Source organism: Leptodactylus fuscus, chromosome 5 (assembly GCF_031893055.1).
Source record: "Leptodactylus fuscus isolate aLepFus1 chromosome 5, aLepFus1.hap2, whole genome shotgun sequence".
NCBI lineage: Eukaryota > Metazoa > Chordata > Amphibia > Anura > Leptodactylidae > Leptodactylus > Leptodactylus fuscus.
The window spans coordinates 51,570,377-51,590,475 of NC_134269.1; the positions used below are offsets into that span (position 1 = coordinate 51,570,377).

The 20,099-nt window shown below is 40.3% G+C and overlaps 2 protein-coding genes across 3 annotated transcripts in view; both read left to right on the forward strand.

Moving 5' to 3' along the window:
- The window catches only part of MEGF11 (multiple EGF like domains 11), a 324,148-nt gene that overhangs the window by 224,599 nt on the left and 79,450 nt on the right, over positions 1–20,099 (forward strand). For both annotated transcript variants that reach the window (XM_075273141.1, XM_075273142.1), the window contains exon 9: positions 19,458–19,670. In XM_075273141.1, the coding sequence (XP_075129242.1) occupies positions 19,458–19,670 (213 nt within the window). The remainder of the gene's footprint in view (positions 1–19,457; positions 19,671–20,099) is intronic.
- LOC142202847 (mitochondrial import receptor subunit TOM20 homolog) overlaps positions 1–20,099 on the forward strand; it is a 331,267-nt gene that overhangs the window by 159,024 nt on the left and 152,144 nt on the right. The gene's annotated exons all lie outside the window — the stretch shown is intronic.

The window sequence follows — 20,099 nt, forward strand, 5'->3', positions numbered from 1 at the left end:
AATATGATTTCTACTGTGGCAATGGATCTTGGGGCAGAAAGCTAAGGTTGACTATATGTTCTCAGTAGAGTATATAAAATATACTGTCACTATCTTTTTGGAGCTCTAGGTATTATAAGCGCTAACAAGGACGTTGTGACAATTGACACCCTCAGCCCGAGTACCTCTGTATTCTGTAGTAAATTTAGTGATATTCCAAATGACCAAGGTGAGTGGCACAACGTCAAGGCCTCCGTCCTGTCAGGCCATTTAACCTGTGTAATGTTTTCCATGATGTGGATGGTTTTTGTCCTTTTTCATTAAGGACGTGAAGCCTTTTGCTTCCTGCTGCTGTAAACAATAATGGCTGATGGGTTTAAGAACTGCTGAAGTCATCAGCGGACACTTGAAGTGACACCGAGTTCAATAAAGAAACTCAATATTGTGTTTTATTAAAGAAGCAGAGGCCATGTTTTTCAGGTTTACACCGCGCCTGTGTCAGCTGCGCTCAGAGCATTAGCATTATTACCACTATTTATTTATAGCGTATTGGCCACACGCCATGCAAGTACGCCGGCCCAGCTTCTCCTCCACTTCTGTAACTATAGATAGAATGAGATCCTATGAGGGGAAATACTTGTCGCCGTTTGATATAAGATTATTTTAACGCAGGTTCAGATCTTAGGGGGGGAAACAAGGTCCCTCCACCCCCTGAATTAGATCGTCAGGTCTTGGCTTGCAATCTGAAAATCGTGAACATTATGCCAGGCTTTACTTGTTTATATTTTTCTGACCCGGGCTGTGGAGTAGGAGTCAGAGTTGTGGAGTAGGGACAGGGACAGTTTTTGGTGGAGTGGGAGCTGGAAAAAAGTTACCGATTCCGACTTGGCTTCAAAATAAAATGATGAATTAGTCTTAATAATATTATACAATTTTTGAAATTGTATAATTCGCATTAGATACATAGTTTGGTACATATTTACTTTCCTAGGAATCCAATTGCTGGTTTTATGTTGAATTAGAAGAGCTCTACTGCTTCTGTCCATGGCTGTCAGCTATTAATGGAGTAGTCAGAGTTAGGGTGCATTCAGACTACGTAACGCCGGGCGTGTATGAGAGCCGTACACGCCGGCATTACGGCAGACTGCCGAACACTTCCCATTCACTTCAATGGGAGCGCTCGTAAACGCCGCTGTTACGAGCGCTCCCATTGAAGTGAATGGGAAGTGTTCGGCAGTCTGCCGTAATGCCGGCGTGTACGGCTCTCATACACGCCCGGCGTTACGTAGTCTGAATGCACCCTTAGTGTTGGAGTTGGACTGTGGAAAAATAAAGGAGACAGAGTCGGTGGTTTGGCCTAGCCACTCCACAGCTGGGCGTCTTACAAATTAAAGTTCTAATCCTGAAAGTCCTCCTTAAAGGGGTATTCCCATCTCAAGGGAATTATCTACACTGGTTGCTTATGTGAATTGAAGACTTTTCCTAAATATATTGCTTTAGAAATTCTGCTTTGTTTGCCTGCTATGTGAACTTATTCCTCCCATTGTTTACACTGCATTGCTATAACCACGGACCTGGGAGATAGGACAAGTGATGTCACTTATTCAGTGCCAGCAGGGCAATTTGTTCAGATAATTGCAGTTTGCTGATAAAGCAAACACACAGATAACACGGAGTCCATTCTGTACAGACATCTGCATATTATCTCCTCTGCTTAAAGAGGACCTTTCATCAGATCGGGCACATGCAGTTCTATATACTGCTGGAAAGCTCACAGTGCGCTGAATTCAACGCCCTTCTGCCCAGCAGCGCCTATTGCGCTGTACTGTGGAGCGTTCCTACCCGCTCACACAGTACAGCGCGATAGGCGCTGCTGGGCAGAAGGGCGTCCCTGGCTAAGTGTCAGAAACGCCCTTCTGACTGTAAAGCGCTATGGTACCGGGACCGATAGCTCTTTACACCAGGCACAGATCGGGAAAGCCGATAGTGTGCTGAATTCAGCGCACTGTCAGCTTTCCAGCAGTATATAAAACTGCATGTGCCCGATCTGATGAAAGGTCCTCTTTAAGTGTTGTTTGTCCCATTCAGAAGTGAAATACAGGAAGTGAGAAACAGACACTGCATGCAACCTAGCTAAAAGACTGAGATGGGAGAACCCCTTTAAGGCCGGGGCCCAACATCGCATAAATGCCTCTATTTGGCTGTGGCAGAAACACCACGGCAAAAAATGTGACGTTTTACAGTCCCTTCAAAGTGGATGGGATTCTGGCTAATCCCATCCACACATTTCAGAAAAAAATCCACAGCAGACATCCTGCAACCGTCACATTTTAGTAAATCGCAGCATGTCAATTACCTGCGGAGACGCTGGCATTTTCCATATAGTTATAATTGAAATAGAAAGTTTGCAGAGGAAAACTGAGCGGACTTTCTGTGAAGAGTGCTGTGGAACAAAACCGTGATGTTTTTCCACCGTGATCTTTTGCACGGCGCTTTTTGGCTGTAGCACACTACGTGAGGCCTTAGCCTTAATGTGGCAGTCATTTCAGCGTCCATCTGTATTGCACATCTTTGTTCAATAATAACACATGCAAGTGCTGCTATAACTCTTGCATGCTTCACTTAGATATAATGACTATAATGATCAAAAATTCCAGCAATATTGCTAAGAATGTGACGTTATGCAAGTTTCAACTGTGCAGCATACTGATTTATTTCTGAATTATTCCTTGTACCAGCACAACTTTCCCCTGTGCTTAAACAGCAAAGCCTGAGATTGCTATATACATTGTGAAGTAGAGTAAGAAGCAGCTTGTAGAGGATTGGGTTACCTGCTCAGTTTAGGTATGCAATATGTTAGAGTTCATGGGAGTAACAGAAACTTTTGGGGTTACGAATGTAAATTTTTAGATTATGAATAATAGTCTAAGATTCTGTGAATTTGTATTCTGTTTAGACAGCAGAGCTGAGGAGATGAAATCATACAGATGCGAAGGTAAAATAGAAACCATGCCATTAAAATACATTTCCCCATCCATGTCTACTTGTCATTCCTAGCAAAAATATTCTGACTACATGTGATAAAGAACAGGTGGACCAGCATCTGGTTATGGTGGTGTCTTTTAAGGAACTTTTAAGATATGGGTCAAATAACTTGGGGCTGCAGATGGTGACCCGCATGGTTGCAAATGCAATTGAAACTGTATTTTGGCAAAAGTTACCTAAGCAATCTTGATAACGGCTAATTCACACAGACTGTTTATCACGCCAATTATCAGGAACTATGATTCCTGGGAACAATCAGTCCCAATAATTGGCCCTACTGAAGGTGCTAGTGGACTCACTGCAGTCAGTCCAGTCTAGTGTAAGCACTGTGGTCTGTCCATAATCTAATGTCAACTCTGCCGGTAATCCACAATCAAGTGATCTGGTGTAATCGTTGCAGTTAGTTCACTGTCTAGTGTAAATACTGCAGCTTCAACTAGTCCACAGTCCTGTGTAAACACTGAAGATAGTCTACAATCAAGTGTAAACATTGCAAATACTCTATTGTAAACACTATGGTCTGTCTATGACGTAGTGCAAACACTGAAGATACTCCACAGTCTACTGTAAACACCGTGGTCTGTCCATAATCTAGTGTAAACTATGCAGGTAATCCACAGTCTAGTGATCTAGTGTAATCATTGCAGTTAGTTCACAGTCTAGTGTAAATACTGAAGATAGTCCACAGTCTAATGTAAACAATGCAGATACTCTACAGTCTAATGTAAACTCTATGGTCTATCCACAGTCTAGTAGAAACCCTGCAGTCAGTCCACAGTCTACTGTAGACATTACATATACTCTATTGTAAACACTGTGGTCTGTTTTTTTCTAGTCCATAGTCTAGTGTAAACACTGCAGATAGTCCACAGTCTAGTGTAGACATTACATATACTCTACTGTAAACACTGCACATAGTCCACAGTCTAATTTAAACAATGCAGATAGTCCACAGTCTAGTATAAACACTGCAGATACTATAGTGTCAACACTGTGATCTATCCACACTGCAGATACTACCAAGTCTAGTGTAAAAACTAGGGTCAGTCCGTAGTCTAATGTAAACATTGTAGTTTTTGTTGCAGAAATATATTCATTTGCATATGAACAAAAATATTATATTGTGGCAACAGCGTCGATTCTCAAGGAGAGAATGCCACTTACAGTGTTGGTCAAAAGTTTTGGCACCCCTGCAATTCTGTCAGATAATACTCATTTTCTTCCAGAAAATGATTGCAATCACAAATTCTTTGGTATTATTATCTTCATTTAATTTGTCTTGAATGAAAAACCGCAAAAATAATTGTCAAAAAGCCAAATTGGTATAATTCCACACCAAACATACTTACCTGAGGCACCGAACAGGTGGTGGCAATAACTAAATCACACTTGCAGACAATTGAAATGGATTAAAGTTGATTCAACCTCTGTCCTGTGTCCTTGTGTGTACCACATTGAGCATGGAGAAAAGAAAGAAGACCAAAGAACTGTCTGAGAATTGTGAGTAAGCATGAGCAATCTCAAGGCTACAAGTCCATCTCCAAAGACCTGAATGTTCCTGTGTCTACCGTGCGCAGTGTCATCAAGAAGTGTAAAGCCCATGGCACTGTGGCTAACCTCCCTAAATGTGGACTGAAAAGAAAAATTAACGAGAAATTTCAACGCAAGATTGTGCGGATGGTGGATAAAGAACCTCAACTAACATCCAAACAAGTTCAAGCTGCCCTGCAGTCCGAGGGTACAACAGTGTCACCCTGTACTATCCGTCGGCATCTGAATGAAAAGGGACTGTATGGTAGGATACCCAGGAAGACCCCACTTCTTACCCAGAGACATAAAAAGCCAGGCTGGAGTTTGCCAAAACTTACCTGAGAAAGCCAAAAACGTTTTGGAAGAATGTTCTCTGGTCAGATGAGACAAAAGTAGGAAAAGGCATCAACATAGAGTTTACAGGAAAAAAAAAGAGGCCTTCAAAGAAAAGAACACGGTCCCTACAGTCAAACATGGCGTAGGTTCCCTGATGTTTTGGGGTTGCTTTGCTGCCTCTGGCACTGGACTGCTTGACCGTGTGCATGGCATTATGAAGTCTGAAGACTACCAACAAATATTGCAGCATAATGTAGGGCCCAGTGTGAGAAAGCTGGGTCTCCCTCAGAGGTCATGGGCCTTCCAGCAGGACAATGACCCAAAACACATTTCAAAAAGCACTAGAAAATGGTTTGAGAGAAAGCACTGGAGACTTGTAAAGTGGCAGCAATGAGTCCAGCCCTGAATCCCATAGAACACCTGTGGAGAGATCTCTTGATGGCAGTTTGGAGAAGGCCCCCTTCACATCTCAGGGACCTGGAGCAGTTTGCCAAAGAAGAATGGTCTAAAATTCCAGCAGAGCCTTGTAAGAAACTCATTGATGGTTACCGGAAGCGGTTGTGCGCAGTTATTTTCTCTAAAGATTGTGCTACCAAGTATTAGGCTGAGGGTGCCAATACTTTTGTCCAGCCCATTTTTGGAGTTTTGTGTAAAATGATCAATGATTTGACTTTTTTTTTATTCTCTTTTATGTTTTTTCACTGCAAGCAAAATAAATGAAGATATTAATACCAAAGAGTTTGTGCTTGCAATCATTTTCTGGAACAACATGAGTATTATCTGACAGAATTGCAGGGGTGACAATACTTTTGGCCAACACTGTAATTCAGGTGACCCTAAGCTTTTGTTGGGCTCTCATGACAGACCCGCTTTTAGATAGGCCACCGATATTAGATCACGTGTCAACACACCTGCCAATCTCTAAATTGAACTAAACATGATGCGCTGTGACCCTTCATGGTTTACAGTGGGTGCTCAGGACACTACATTTCACATAGCAGACGTTCCGGATATTACAGCGTTGTTTCATTCAGGTTAATGGGATACTGTTGCAATATCCAAAACAGCTTATCAGAGAGGAATGCCAAAAGTCAGATAGCCAGTGATCTAAAATTGATGGCCTATCTTAAAGACAGCCCATCAATTTTAGAAATTTAGGCAACCCCTTTAAGCATAAACATGCCAGTTGTATATTATTATGTTTTACTGTTATCCAGTTCATTAATGCAATGCTTCAGCTACATAAATATTAACTACAAAGTAGCTGCTTTTCACGCTCTTATAATAACAGTTAAAAAGTATACCAACCGAGTCACAAAATAGCACTATAGAGAACGTAGCGGAGGTAATTTGTTCAGTGGATGCTGAATACGGTCTAGTATTGTATTGTTAATCTGGGAAAGTCTGAACAATGGTTATTTGACACTCCACAATGCTCCGATGTACTGCATTGTTTATATGTTTTTATATCAGGAGAAAGGTGAGTATTGTCTCTAAATGGGAAAATTCATTAGAGACAATGGGAGCATTGACCACAACACTGCCTGGAGATTCAGCTCAGATTTGTTCTTTAAAGGGAATCTGTCCCATTGGTGTCTGATCAGCAGGCGGCATGTTATAGAGCGGGAAGTGCTGGAAAATATTCAGAAAAAGGCCTTATTCACATGTACGTTTCCATTCGTCATCCATGACTGTGCCTGGATTTTGTCACTTTTCTGTCCTTGTGTCAGTGATATGCCAACCGCTTGCGTTTCTCATCTAGATGGAGATCTACCTTGCTGAAATAGGTCACGTGACCGCACAAATGTCATTTTCAGAGCGTTTCCTAGCTGTCCATGCTGTTTACTGTCCCATTCAATAGTATAGTTATAGCAATAGATTATTTTTTGTTTGTTAACTCTATCTTCATACTTTTGCTCCTTTAGGTTTTTGTCACATGATGCAGAAAAGATGTTGGTTTTTTTTTGTTGTTGAAGATTTTACTGCGTGTTTTTGCGCCAAAGTCAAGAGTTGCCTAAAGCAGAATGGGAAATATAAAGGAAGTACTTAGGCTAGATTCACACGAAAGAGGTGCAAAATGAAATATATTTACAGCCTTCTTGTACCTAAGATTCCCCATACAATTTAGTGTATGAGGGTTCTGTGAAAACAGCCAAAAGTAGGACACAACCTATATTTAAATTAAAGGGGTTAGGCAAATATGGAAAACCCTTTTAAAGTTTAAATAAGCTGGAGGGCAGTGAAAAAAAAATACATACTCGCCTGTTCTCATGGCTCTGGTGTCCTCCTGCGCCTCCCGGTTCACCTGCGCCAGTGGCGTCTTCTGGCATTGTTCTGAAGCTGCTGATTGGCCTCAGAGGTCACATGACCCCTGAGGCCAATCAGCCAAGGGCCTGAATGTATTCATTTTTTAAAATGTTGTCACTGCCCCCAGTTTATTTAAACTTTAAAAGTTTTGCCTGGACAACCCCTTTTAGGATACGTTCACACTGAGTCTTGTGGAGCGGATTTTGACGCGGAATCCGCCTCCAAAAACGGCTCCCATTGACTTCACTACTACCTAGTAATGGAAAAAAGAAGCGTGCTGCCCTATCTTGCCGCGGAATGCCGCGACGGGATGTTGTTGCAGTGCACCGGCATCCCGTCACGGCTAGCCACGCGGAAGTGTTCACACACGAAATGCAAATTCTGCCGTGTGAACATATCCTAATGCTGCCATGTGATGTCCATTAAAACAAATGGTTATCACACACCATTATTCGTGTGAATGTAGCCCTATAGTTTTCCCTCTTTTAAATCCATTCTTGCCTCAAAGACGCAGAAAAAAAGCAACAAAAAAACCTCATAATGAAACATATGTTAACATCTTCATATACATACACACACTTCACATACACAGCAGTATGTACCATTATGCCCTCAATAATCTCAATGGAGATGTGCAGATGCAGCAGAGTTATCCAGAACTTCTGCAATTGGTTATCCTGCTGCAGCGGGATATCTTATCATAGCTGACACCAATAAACAATGAAAAGTCATTTATAAAATATTAATCAATTACTTTTCATTGATAAAACATCACACTGCAGCAGTTTAACCAATTGCAGAAGTTCGGGGTTAACTCTGTTACATCTGTATACTAGGAATAACACATCGATCTAAACCAATTTGGTGTTGGTTTCGAGCAGAAGCAGGTTATTTTCACACCACAGTATATAACAAAATGGTGTTTCTGCACCATTACATCTTACAAAGATGCTAGATTTGCCATTTTTTTTTCTGCTGCCTATATAAATTTATCATTCAGCTGTGCTTAGGTTACTTTATATTTCTTAGATTCACTGCATCAAAAATCACTATAAGAAAATCATAAAATCCCGCTCGTGTGCTCTCCAAGTGCGTAAACATGAAAGTGTATTAGAATGGCAGAAAGTAACCCAGAATGGAATACTGACCCTACAATGTTTCCTATATGAAATATTCATCAGGATCTAATGGTGAGGATTTTCATATAGAAAACACGTATGGTCATATTGGGCAGCACGAGTGGTATTTTATGATATTTGCATTTGCAAAATTACATTTTATTTAAACTAAATCTATGACTTTGTATCATCAGTTACATGGCCTGATCGCAACAGCAAGTCTGTGGACTTTCTGCTTCCATTATACCTATACAAAAACCGCCAGCGTTTCCTTCGGTATAATTTACATGCTGCGACTTGCAAAATCTCAAGCGTTTTTCAAATTGCGGCATTTTCGCTGCGGATTATTTTCTGTATGTTTAATGTGTGCATAGGATTATCCAGAAGAAGCTATACTCGCCTCATCCCCCGACACTGCTCTCATTATATTACTTCTTGGGTTCCTCATTGGTCTCTCTACTCAACCTTCAACTAGTGATTGGGTGAGAAGAATAGAGATTGGTGGTGAACCTGAAAAGTGTATTAACAGAAGCTGCAGGGGATGATGGCGAGGTGAGTATAAGATTTTAATTTTTTTTTTAACCCATTTTGAGCCTGTTGTAAAAGATATTTACTTACTGTACAATTTATTTTTTTTAAGGAAAGCTTTCATCACGGAAATACAGTCCAATCTACCATCATCATGTTATAGAGTAGAAGGATCTGATCAAATTGATATACATATTTGTGGGATTCATGTTACTTATTGATTTTAATCCCTGCTTTTCCTATGCTTAGAAGTCCAGTGGGCTGTCACACTTGCGGTTTGGCAATCTTTCCTGTACGAGCATGCATACAGAGATAGCTGTGGATAGCTTTTCTGATTAGGACCGCCCACTGGACTCCTAAGCATAGATAAAGTGGAGGAATTCAATAGGCAATTTATATGTGCTAATGAATCTTCTCCCACAAAACTAAATATCAATTTGTTCAGTTTCTCTTGCTGCACAACATACTGTCTGTAGATTAGACTGCATGCTGAACGTGACAGGTTCTCTTTAAGTCTCACTAGCTTAGGCAGGGCTCACACTACCTTTGAATTCCGTTATAAAGGTGTCCGTTAAAAAAAAAACAAAATAAACTGACATCTATCATAACAGACAGACATTAATTGACACAAACTGATGTTATTGTGTTCATTTTTTTAACTGATCCATTAAAAAAAAGGGACACAGCGTCAATTAACGTCCCTTTTTATTTTTTAATGTCCGAGGTTTTGTTTTTTTTTCCTCTCTCTGAGCATGCACAGAAAAACGTACACAAAATAAAGGACAGTAACTGATGGCTATTAGTTACTGTCCGTTATAAGTCCGTTACCCATAGACTTCAATGTTAAAAAAATAACAGACGCTTTCCGTCCATCAATAATCCGTTTTTTCTAAAGGACACAAAAGTCCTGCATGTAGGATTTTTTTTATCCGCTGGAAAAAAATGGACTTGTGACAGATTGGGTGTACACAGATACAAACGGACTCAAGATAAAATCCCATTGAAATGAATGGAAATTTTAACTGATTTCTGACAGTTCGTCTATTATCTGCTAAAATCTGCTATCTGCTATCATTTGTTAAAATCTTGTAATGGACAATAGCTACGGTCACTGCTGATGGTCTTCAACAGTAGTGTGAATGCCCCCTTAGCTGAGAGTTAATTTATTGTTGATGTCTCGCTATTGGAGATTCCACTATGTCACAAGCTGTTGGACAGTAGATATAATTGAGCAGCTATAGCTAGCCTGGCAGGACTGTACCTTATTTGCGCTTGCCATATGTTTTTTTTTTTTTTATGCAGTTCATTAATTTTTAATTGGATCACATATACATATCAGTGTATTATATATATATATATATATATATATATATATATATATATATATATATATAATATTAGCAGGAGGACCCGGGTTCGCACGGATTTCATTTTTTGTTTGTGTAGTGGCCCCATAAAAATTGTCCAGTTTTGCACTGGTGTATTTTGCATATCGTTTGTTTGTGTGTCCATAAGCATCTCATTTCGGATATCAGTGAAAAACCTGCGATCGGTTGTTGAGACCTGGAGTAAACCTGTGTGTATGTGACCTTGAGTAACAGTGTCATCCACAGCGCCCTGCCCCTTTAATGCTGACATAAAGCAGTGAAGAAAAATGGCTGGGTTGCTATGAAAACCTGGAGTAAAACTCTAATATGTGGTACTCTGTGCAGAGCTGTGTATCTAATCTTCCAGTGTGTGGTATTGTGTGCAGTGGTGCGTATCTAATCCTCTGGCGTGTGGAATTGTGTGAAGATGCATGTATCTAATCCTCAGGCTTGTGGTACTGTGTGCAGACATGCGTATTTAATCCTCCGGCGTGCGGTACTGTGTGCTGACTTGTGTATCTAATCCTCCAGTGTGAGGTATTGAGTGTATACACGCGTATCTAATCCTCTGGCATGTGATACTGTGTGCTGACTTGTGTATCTAATCCTCCAGCATGTGTTATTGTGTGCAGATGCGCGTATCTAATTCTCCAGTGAGTAGTACTGTGTGCATACAGGTGTATCTAATCCTTTGGTGTGTGGTACTGTGTACTGTTTGCAGACGCGTGTATCTAACCTTCCCTGTGTGGTATTGTGCGCAATAGCGTGTATCTAATCCTTTGGTGTGTGGTATTGTGTGCAGTGGCGCGTATCTAATCTTCCATCGTGTGGTATTGTGTAAAGATGTACGTATCTAATCCTCCGGCGTGTGGAAGTGTGAACAGGCGTGCGTATCTAATCCTGCGGCATGTGGTGCTGTGTGCTGACATGCGGATCTAATCATTTGGCATGTGGTACTGTGTGCAGACACGTGTATCTAACCCTCCCCGTGTTGTATTGTGTGCAGTAGTGCATATCTAATCCCCCACCGTGTGGTATTGTTTACAGTGGTGCGTAACTGGTGACTGGTTAAATAATGTAAACAATTTCACCATTTTTATTCACGCCCTTTAGTGATCATGTTAAATATCGTGTTCATTCTATTGTGTAGTACATAATGGTTATGTTAATAAAGTGTATTATTAGAATGAGTTAATAGTACTTTCCTTCCGTAAAGTATTATAAAGGAGATCCTCCATCTATTTCAAGTTTTGTTCTTTGTATTTTTTCATTTGATTTTTAATTTACTGCTTGAGCCACAAGCTCCATTATGCTTAATGGAAGTTTTTTCTCTTAACAATCTTCAACATTGTATGTGTACTGTGGAAGTTTGGTAAGTTTGGCAGTGGTTTTAACTAATAAAGTGGCTAAACCTGGATCACACCTAATGAAAAAGTGTATTGACTAGATAGGCAAACACCCCATTAGTATTTACTGCACTAAGGTGATGTCACGATGTAGTAAATTCTAATGAATGAATCTGGTGAAAGTGCACATTGACCTGATGAGCGAGTGAGGAGTCCTGAAACGTGGGTGACTCCCAGGGGATGTGATATGTCTGTTGGTCCAGCACACTGAATATGGATGCCAACTGTGTCAGAAATGCGTAGGCTCTTTTTTGCTCTGTAGCTGGATTTTCTACAGTCTTTAAACACATTTAATGAAATGTGAATGGTTTTATTGTTCATGCTAGTACTGGACCACGTTCTCCGACTTGTATTCGTATTGTATATGGCCCCCCACTATAATCCTATATTTGTAATCCATATCACTACAGAAAGATCATAGACGGCATTCAGACTGGATAATAAGGTATAGTCCCACATGACATTATTTCTGAAATTCTGCAATCCTAATTTTCTGTTTAACATGCTTTCCAGATAAACCATTTGAAGACAATTATTCTGGTTTGTTGCGCTGGCTTGGTCATGCAGAAGAGCGACCAGTGGTGTCTCAGGGCCTGAGTCTCCTTCACCAGATTTCTCTTTAGACATGGCAGCTCTGGATCTGATGGTTGAGAGAGATGTGAGGCAGAGCCAGTTGCTCATGCGTGCGCCAAGTACTGAGAACACATCTCCAACCTCCTGTGATTATCCGTTGTGTTCATTAATAGGGTGTTTGTATAAAATTCATTAGCAGCCTGAGCTGTTTGATCTCTAACTAAACAAGTTAGCAGAATTGCTTGTTTGCGAGGGGGCGAGGGGGGGAGCTAATTATGTAAAGGACATGAGTCGTCAATATTTAATTTCCAGTTGCTGTATCCTTGTGGCTGATAAAGCCTTAACCATTTGCATCCTGACAACCATACGTCTGTAGACGACGAGATACGTAAATCGAGACTGAACCATTGGAACAAGGCACTGACTGCCCAGCTGGCTCTAGGGCGGTAGTTTTTACAAGCACTTTACATTTTTACATTGGTTTACCAAAGCTGTCCAAATGTTGGCCAGACACTGACCTTTTCTATGGCCACCTGCTTTTCTGGGAAACTTCATAGACTAAATTATCCATTATGGCTTTGTTATACAGAATCCAGCATCATAGTGTAATCCAACCATAACAAAATAAATCACATTTTTTGGGTTACAAATATGCTGTACGCACAACTATCTATCCGTGGCATATATTGGAATTGAATGCATGTAATCCTTGGTAGCCCGTAATAGATTTGCATCAGTTTTTCTCTCCATTAAATCTTGCAAATAGTGTAATTCTGGATATTTTATAGTATATTTCACAAGATATTGATCTTCTGTTTCCCCCTAGGGTGTACTAATCCTTTATTAATGTCACTGACGGAGCAGGCAGCAGAGCAGAAAGTGTTAAGCGAGACTTGTCCTTGCTCTGGATATCAAGTGATTAGTATTCAGCTTGCATTTCCTGGACCCCAGCCCATGCAGGGATCTGCTCCCCTGGCCTCTAGAGAGGTCCCCTTCCCAGTATGTACTCTGCATGGAAGGCTGACTAGCTAGAGCAGTTCACTTTGTTAATAATACACCTGGAGAGACAAATAAGATGTGCTATAAATTACCATTAACAACATGACCCGAAAAGTGACATTTAGCTTTTGGCCGACTCTACGCGTAGGAGGAGGCTTTCTCGCAAAGAGTTAATTCTATAATATATATAGCTTGTTTCTGTAAAGCAAGCTTATTTTCCCCAGCGGTGTCAGATGCAGCCATTTCTGTGTATCTGTGCCAGATCTCAGCAGGTGTGGGCTTTGCCGGTCACACTCCCTGTACAGACAGAATGAGCCAGGCTGGCGTGCTAGGCACGGTGCACACAGGAGGCGAACAGGCTCAGCATCTGATCCCATGCACACAAAGACCTCATCAATAGCAGAAATTCACAGAAAGTTCTGTTTATAGAGAACAGCACAGGACCCCGGAGCTAGGTGTACATGAGTTTATAGAAATGCTCTTTTAAATAATAAAAAATACTTGTGTTCATGTAGCGTTTTATACTCGGGAGATATTTTTCCTGTTGTTAGCAGTGGAAAGAATTTAGGCACAGCGTATGGAAAGAATTTAGTCATTGACTAATATTCAGTAATCTCCAGGAGCTATAAATGAAGAATCCATTACCTGATGACTACATGGAGGCAGCCATTTTGAAAATAGTGTTCAATAATTAAAAAGAGTACAGGGAGGGGCTGCACCTGACTCATTTATTTTTCAGGTTGCAAGAGAATGAACTTCCTGTCAGTCAAGATATTGGCAGCACAAGTTCATTATAACTAAAGAAAACCTGTCACCGGTACAGGCCCGTTACATTATGGTACATTACCAATGTCCTGATGGCCGTGACCTATAGGGACAGCCACATATCAATAGCATCCTGCCAGTCATGGGCCTAGTAAGTAGCTTGCCTCATACTGTATGTGTGTAGCCCCTACTTTATAGTAACCGAACAGCAAGGCCACTTTAAAGGAGTCTATCACTAGATTTTCATGTTTTTAGCTAAAGATATGCCTGAATAACCTTTAAAAAGGCTATTCAGGTGCTGCTAATCATTTGTAGTTAAAGAACGTGGAAATTGATATGCAAATCAGCTCCAGGGTGCCCGGTGGGCGTTCCATGCACCCCCTTGCGTCATACCTTCTGGACCACTGTCTCCAACTCCTCCTCCTCCTGCTTATTCACCACCTCCATTGTCGGCGTTTTCTATTGAAGTCACGCGCTCCCTCCAGTGAGATACTGCGCATGATCCAGCGCCAGCTTGCAATGTTCTCTATGGGAAAATGGCACTGGAGCGTGCACAGTACCAGTTTCTATTGAAATCCAGCACATGCGCAGTAGTGCTCCCTCGGGCGCGCTACTGCGCATGCCCACCGTGCACCCTGGAGCTGATTTACATCGATTTCCACGTTAATTAACAAAAATGGGGGGTCTTGCTTTTTTAAAGGCTATTCAGGCATATCTTTAGCTAAAAACACGAAAATCTAGTGATAGAGCCCCTTTAACAATAGGGCAAATAATGCCTCTACATTGGGCCCTACGGTAATGGGGCCACTCGGCCAACCCATATTGAATAAGATAGTCCCACATTTTGGATGCTGTCCCACTGTTCTGGACAGCAAGTAGTGATTTCAATTCTATCTGTGTCCTTAGGTTCCAGATAAAGTTAAATACTGTATAATGATGGAGTTATCAGCTCTTTGCTCGATTATTCAGGCTTTGACTGATGATGTCTGTGGCAGGGAGCCAGGGACATCTCTACAGGCTAAATGGGGTTAGGTGGGTATAACTTGAAAAAAAATTAAAATTCTTCAAGAAATCGATTTTATTTATTGATTGATTTAAAAAAAAAACACAAAAAAAACCCAAGAAATTCGAGATTAAAATTGAAAATTGCTCATAAATTTAAAAATAATCTTCTGATTTTTAGGCTTTCTATCAACTTATTCATGTCAGAGACGTGGGCACTTTTGACACTTCTGTAGGCCATATGATCTAGTTTTTTACCATTTAGAGGGCATCTTAGAGATGTCACAGTGTAAGAAGAACTCGAACTAGTTCCCTTGAAATATTGGCTCATCATACAAAATGACCTTGATTTAAAAGTTCATATTTTGCATAATTCAGATTTTACTTTATTTCAGAGTTTCCCCTTATGGCCAATATCTTAATCATTGTCATAGAGAGGTATTCATACAAACTATCCCATAGAAAGATCAGAACATTTGCAAATGGCAACCTATCAGATATCAGCTTTTATTTTTAATCCTTTGGAGGGTGAAAGTGGTGACCTGGCTGGTTGTTATAGGCAGACTTTTTACTTTTCCATTTTATCAGTTTTGATAAATCTCTCCCAATATCTGCAAATATACAATCCTGATTTATTATATGGAGCACCTTGTATGTGTTATTACTGGGAAGTGTTGTACTGCCCCACTAAAGTTTGGTGGGCCCAGGCTCTTATACAATAATGGTCCTACAGAAGACTCTCAAATGTGAAGTATACTATGGTCAGTTTCTTAGGGGTTGTTGGATCCCTATAATTGTTTTATCTGGTGGGCCTAGGTAAGTTAAACCCAACACTGTTGCTGAGGATATCAACTTCCATCGATGAATCACAAATTTGACTTTTCATCTTGCCAGTGATGTATAATTGAATACCGTCTATGGGAAGCAGTGGGCATCTGCCCCTTTACCAAAAGATATGGCCTCATAATACATGACCTTCTGAAATTTCCCCACTGTGGGACTAATAAAGGATTATCTTATCTTTCTAGCTCTTAAAGGTGCCCATAAACATACCATATATACTCGAGTATAAGCCGAGGCCCCTAATTTTACCACAAAAACTGGGAAAACTTATTGACTCGAGTATAAGCCTAGGTGGGGAAATGCAGCAGCTACTGGAAAATTTCAAAAATTAAAAATGGTCGGAGTTATTGGGTGCAGTAGTTGCTGGGTGCTGAGAAAGGGGAGGGGGTGTTTTGGTTGTCTGTCTGCCCCTTCCCTGAGCTTGAGGACTGTTTTTTCTTCCCCCACTTGGAATTCAGCCTGGCTGAGTATAGGGTATCTGCAGTTGTCCTATTAACCCCTCCCGACAGAACAGGAGCACTGCAGATCCCCTATATTCAGTAGACTGGTCACTTTCAGACACAGGGATATCTAATGTGTTTGTGTTTCACAGTAATTTTCTACTTTTGTATGTATTCTAGGGAAAGGAGTGATTTAGAACTTTTTTTTTTTTTTTTTATTAAATTTTTTTTTTTTTTGCACTATTTTATGGGAGACTCTATACATTAATTTTGTGGCTGGTCATAGACCCCCCCTCCCCCCCTAAAAAAAAAAAAAATTTTTTTTTTTTTTTTTTTGCTGACTGGAGTATAAGCCGAGGTGGGCTTTTTCAGCACAAAAACTGGGCTGAAGAATTCAGTTTATACTCAAGTATATACGGTAATATGAATATAGGGCGAATCCGCCGACTGTCTTATTTATGGGGCCTCCCCACTTTCTTTGACTGAGGATTTTGGTGGAAAGAAGGATAAGGTATATTGAATTGCAACTCCTATGTGCTCCTGAGAACATAGAGATGATCAGTCCAGCCAATATGTTTGGGAAGTCAGGAGGAATTGAAGGATTATGTACAACTTTAGTATATATTCATATGTGCCTTATATGAAAATGCGTTTCATACATCTGAATGGGGTTGTATATGAATATCTGCAGACTACATTCAGATGAATGAGACAGTTGCAGATATCTCTGCAACCGATCTGCCATGTGTGAACATAGCCTTATCTTCAACATCTAAGCTAAGTTATAGGTTGGACTTGATGGACTAATGTCTTTATCCAACCTCATCAACTATGTAACTATGAATCCACATAACAAAACCACTCCAAAACCTCTTACAACTCTTTCATATATCAGCCATACATCAAGGCAAGTTAAATTAAGAATTTGCAAGCACTTAAATGCCATTGAAACAAAAAAAAGTTAGTTTTAATAGTTTGTTTTAAATTTTATGGTGGAACATGGTGAGGCTTTAAAAGGTTTATTTCCCTTTGTGGGAATAAACAGGGTTATTTGTACCAAGAGGACTGGTGATTGCTTTTCTCCTTGATAGGAAGGAACTCATGTGGATACATAAATTACTTACACTCCTTCCACTTGGTTTACATATTGATTCAGATGTTCACACTGTCTTATAAGTAATTGACGTTATGTATGGAGGCGCATGCACACATGTTTTATCATCATCATCATCATCATCATCACCTTTTTTATCTTGGCACATGGTCATTAATTGATGTTAAGTTGTGTGTATTTTAATGATACTTGTTCTCATTTGTGATGGAATCGTTGTAGTGATGGGATTACATCAGATGGAGAGAGCATAGCCAAGCCAGGCATAAAATTAAGCTGTCCGTGCACAACTCATTGCTGTAGCCTGACAGAATTATCAGACCAGCCATGTATAGTGGAAGGAAGACTGTCTGCACATATATAGACAATATTCTTACCATTTTATTGTATATCCATAATCCCATTAGAAAGGATATTACAACAGAAAAGCTGTATACTATAGATGAAAACACAATGATGATTGATTGAGATTATCTCCATAAAACCTGAAATTCTAAAGTGTATCTAAGGCTGGGGTTTCAGCTGCAGTTTTCCCATGGTGGAACCGCTACGGAATAAAACGCGTCCTTTTGCAGTCACTGTGTAGTGGATGGGATTCTAACAAATTTCATCCCCACAGTGCAGTAAAATAGACGCGGTTGCGGTTTTGAAAATCACTTTATGTCACTTATACCTACAGAAGCACTGACGGTTTCCCTATCGGTATAATGGAAGCAGAAAGTCCAGACTTGTGAAAAGCAATGTGTTGCCACAGTGGTTTTTCCCACAGCTCTTCTTTGCTGTGGGACACTACGTGGCGCCATAGCCTAACAGCTGGTGAAATCGCTAGTTCGCCCGGGGGGCAATGAGGCAGATTTTGACAGCAGATATTGCCTCAAAATATGCCTCCGTACAATGGTGGTCTATGGAGACTGCTAGGTTTTTTTTCTGCTAGCAGAAAAAAGAAGTGACATGACCTTTCTTCAGGCGTATTCCGCCTGAGGAAAGCAATAGAAGTGAATGGAAGGCGAAAAACGGCTAGCTTTTTTTTTTTTTTTACAGTCCATTCACTTTAAGGGAGGGGAAAACCGCCTGGCATTTTCTCACACAGTTTTTTTTTTTTTACCAAAAACTGCTCCAGAAAAAGCTCCAAAAAAACGCCTCAAGGTCAAAAAACCGCTTCCTAATTAGAAAGCTTTTTCTTTTTTTTTCAGGACCAAAATAAGCCAGGAGGTTTTTACGTGTGAACTAGCAGGGTCCCAGATATTTCTTTAGCCATCATAATTTTTTGCACATGCTTGCTTTAGTTTGAAATCTATGCAAAGACTACTTCTGTAAGAAGACCATTCTTCACAGGGATCATCTATGTGTATATAAGACTCTGTATACAGTATGTTGAAGCCTACTGTCAGGCATATGAGGTTCAGGGTATGTATGTCTGATAGATATGGAATGGTACCTTTTACCCATGGTTCCATTATAAAGATGAATGTTAATCCCCTGCCATACATTTTTTGTAGTGGCCCTCTGTATAAGCACAATCTGCTGCTTTCCCCTATACATACCAGCTAGAGGCCAAAAGAGCAAGCATTGTGCCATTGTGTGCTGTATAGGGGTTACCATATGTGCTAAGAGCTTTCCCTAGAGTAGATATATTATTCTCAGACTGCTTCTTACAGAATTCCGCCCACGCAGAAGAACATTTTTTACTACTTTTTGATTCACCTGTATATTACTTGCATTAAATAATGTATTTCCATTTTTGTATGTGCCGTTTTGTAGGTCCTGAAAAAGTTTGCCCCCAGAAATTTTTTTGCAGCTACATAGCCGTTCAACTTGTATATTTCTAACAATTTACATCAACACTTAAAGGGCTTATATCTTTGGAATGGCTGTACAGATTTGGATATATACAAACCCCCAAATGCTCAGGGTGACAGCATCTATCAGATGATGTATGCCATTGGGATTTTCAGACAAGGTCACAGGTCATCTTTCATAAGGATGATGGGTGTGTTTTATAAACCGGAATCTTTAACCCCATACGATGTAGGATCACCTTGTGCATTATTTAATAATAATGGAACTATAGGGCTTGATGTCTTTATTATACCTTTCATGATCCATAGGTGTCAAGAGGAATGCCCCGTGGGGACCTATGGTTACCAGTGTGCTGAAAGATGTGACTGCCAGAATGGAGCCAAGTGTTATCACATCAATGGTGCCTGTTTGTGTGAACCAGGCTTTAAAGGCATCCTCTGTGAGGAGCGTGTATGCGCCGAGGGACTGTATGGACTCAAGTGTAACAAGAACTGCCCGTGTAACTTGACCAACACCCGTGGGTATGTATGCGGTAATAGGCAGGGGATAGGCTGCTCCTATTCATTGAAATATCTTTATCCTTATACTATAACAGTGGTCTATAAGAAATTCTTGTACGAAGATTACTACTGCTCAATATACTGTTAGAATATGATTGATATTACTCAAGAGATATAATGGCTGGATATCAGGAAGATGCCAAAATTGGACAATTCAGAGACTGAATTGACTTCGGGGTGAAGTCATTTTATATAAGACATACAAGTTGAGGCATAACTAATCCTTCAAACAACTTTAGATTTTATGTTAGTCTTTGTGACATTAATAAATATGATAATATATATTGTTAACAGATTTCTGTAAAGTCCTATACTAATATCCACTTGTGTCCCGTTTGTATTCTGGGCCTTGTTTCTCTCTTCTTCTTCTTACTGGCATACATGTCGGAT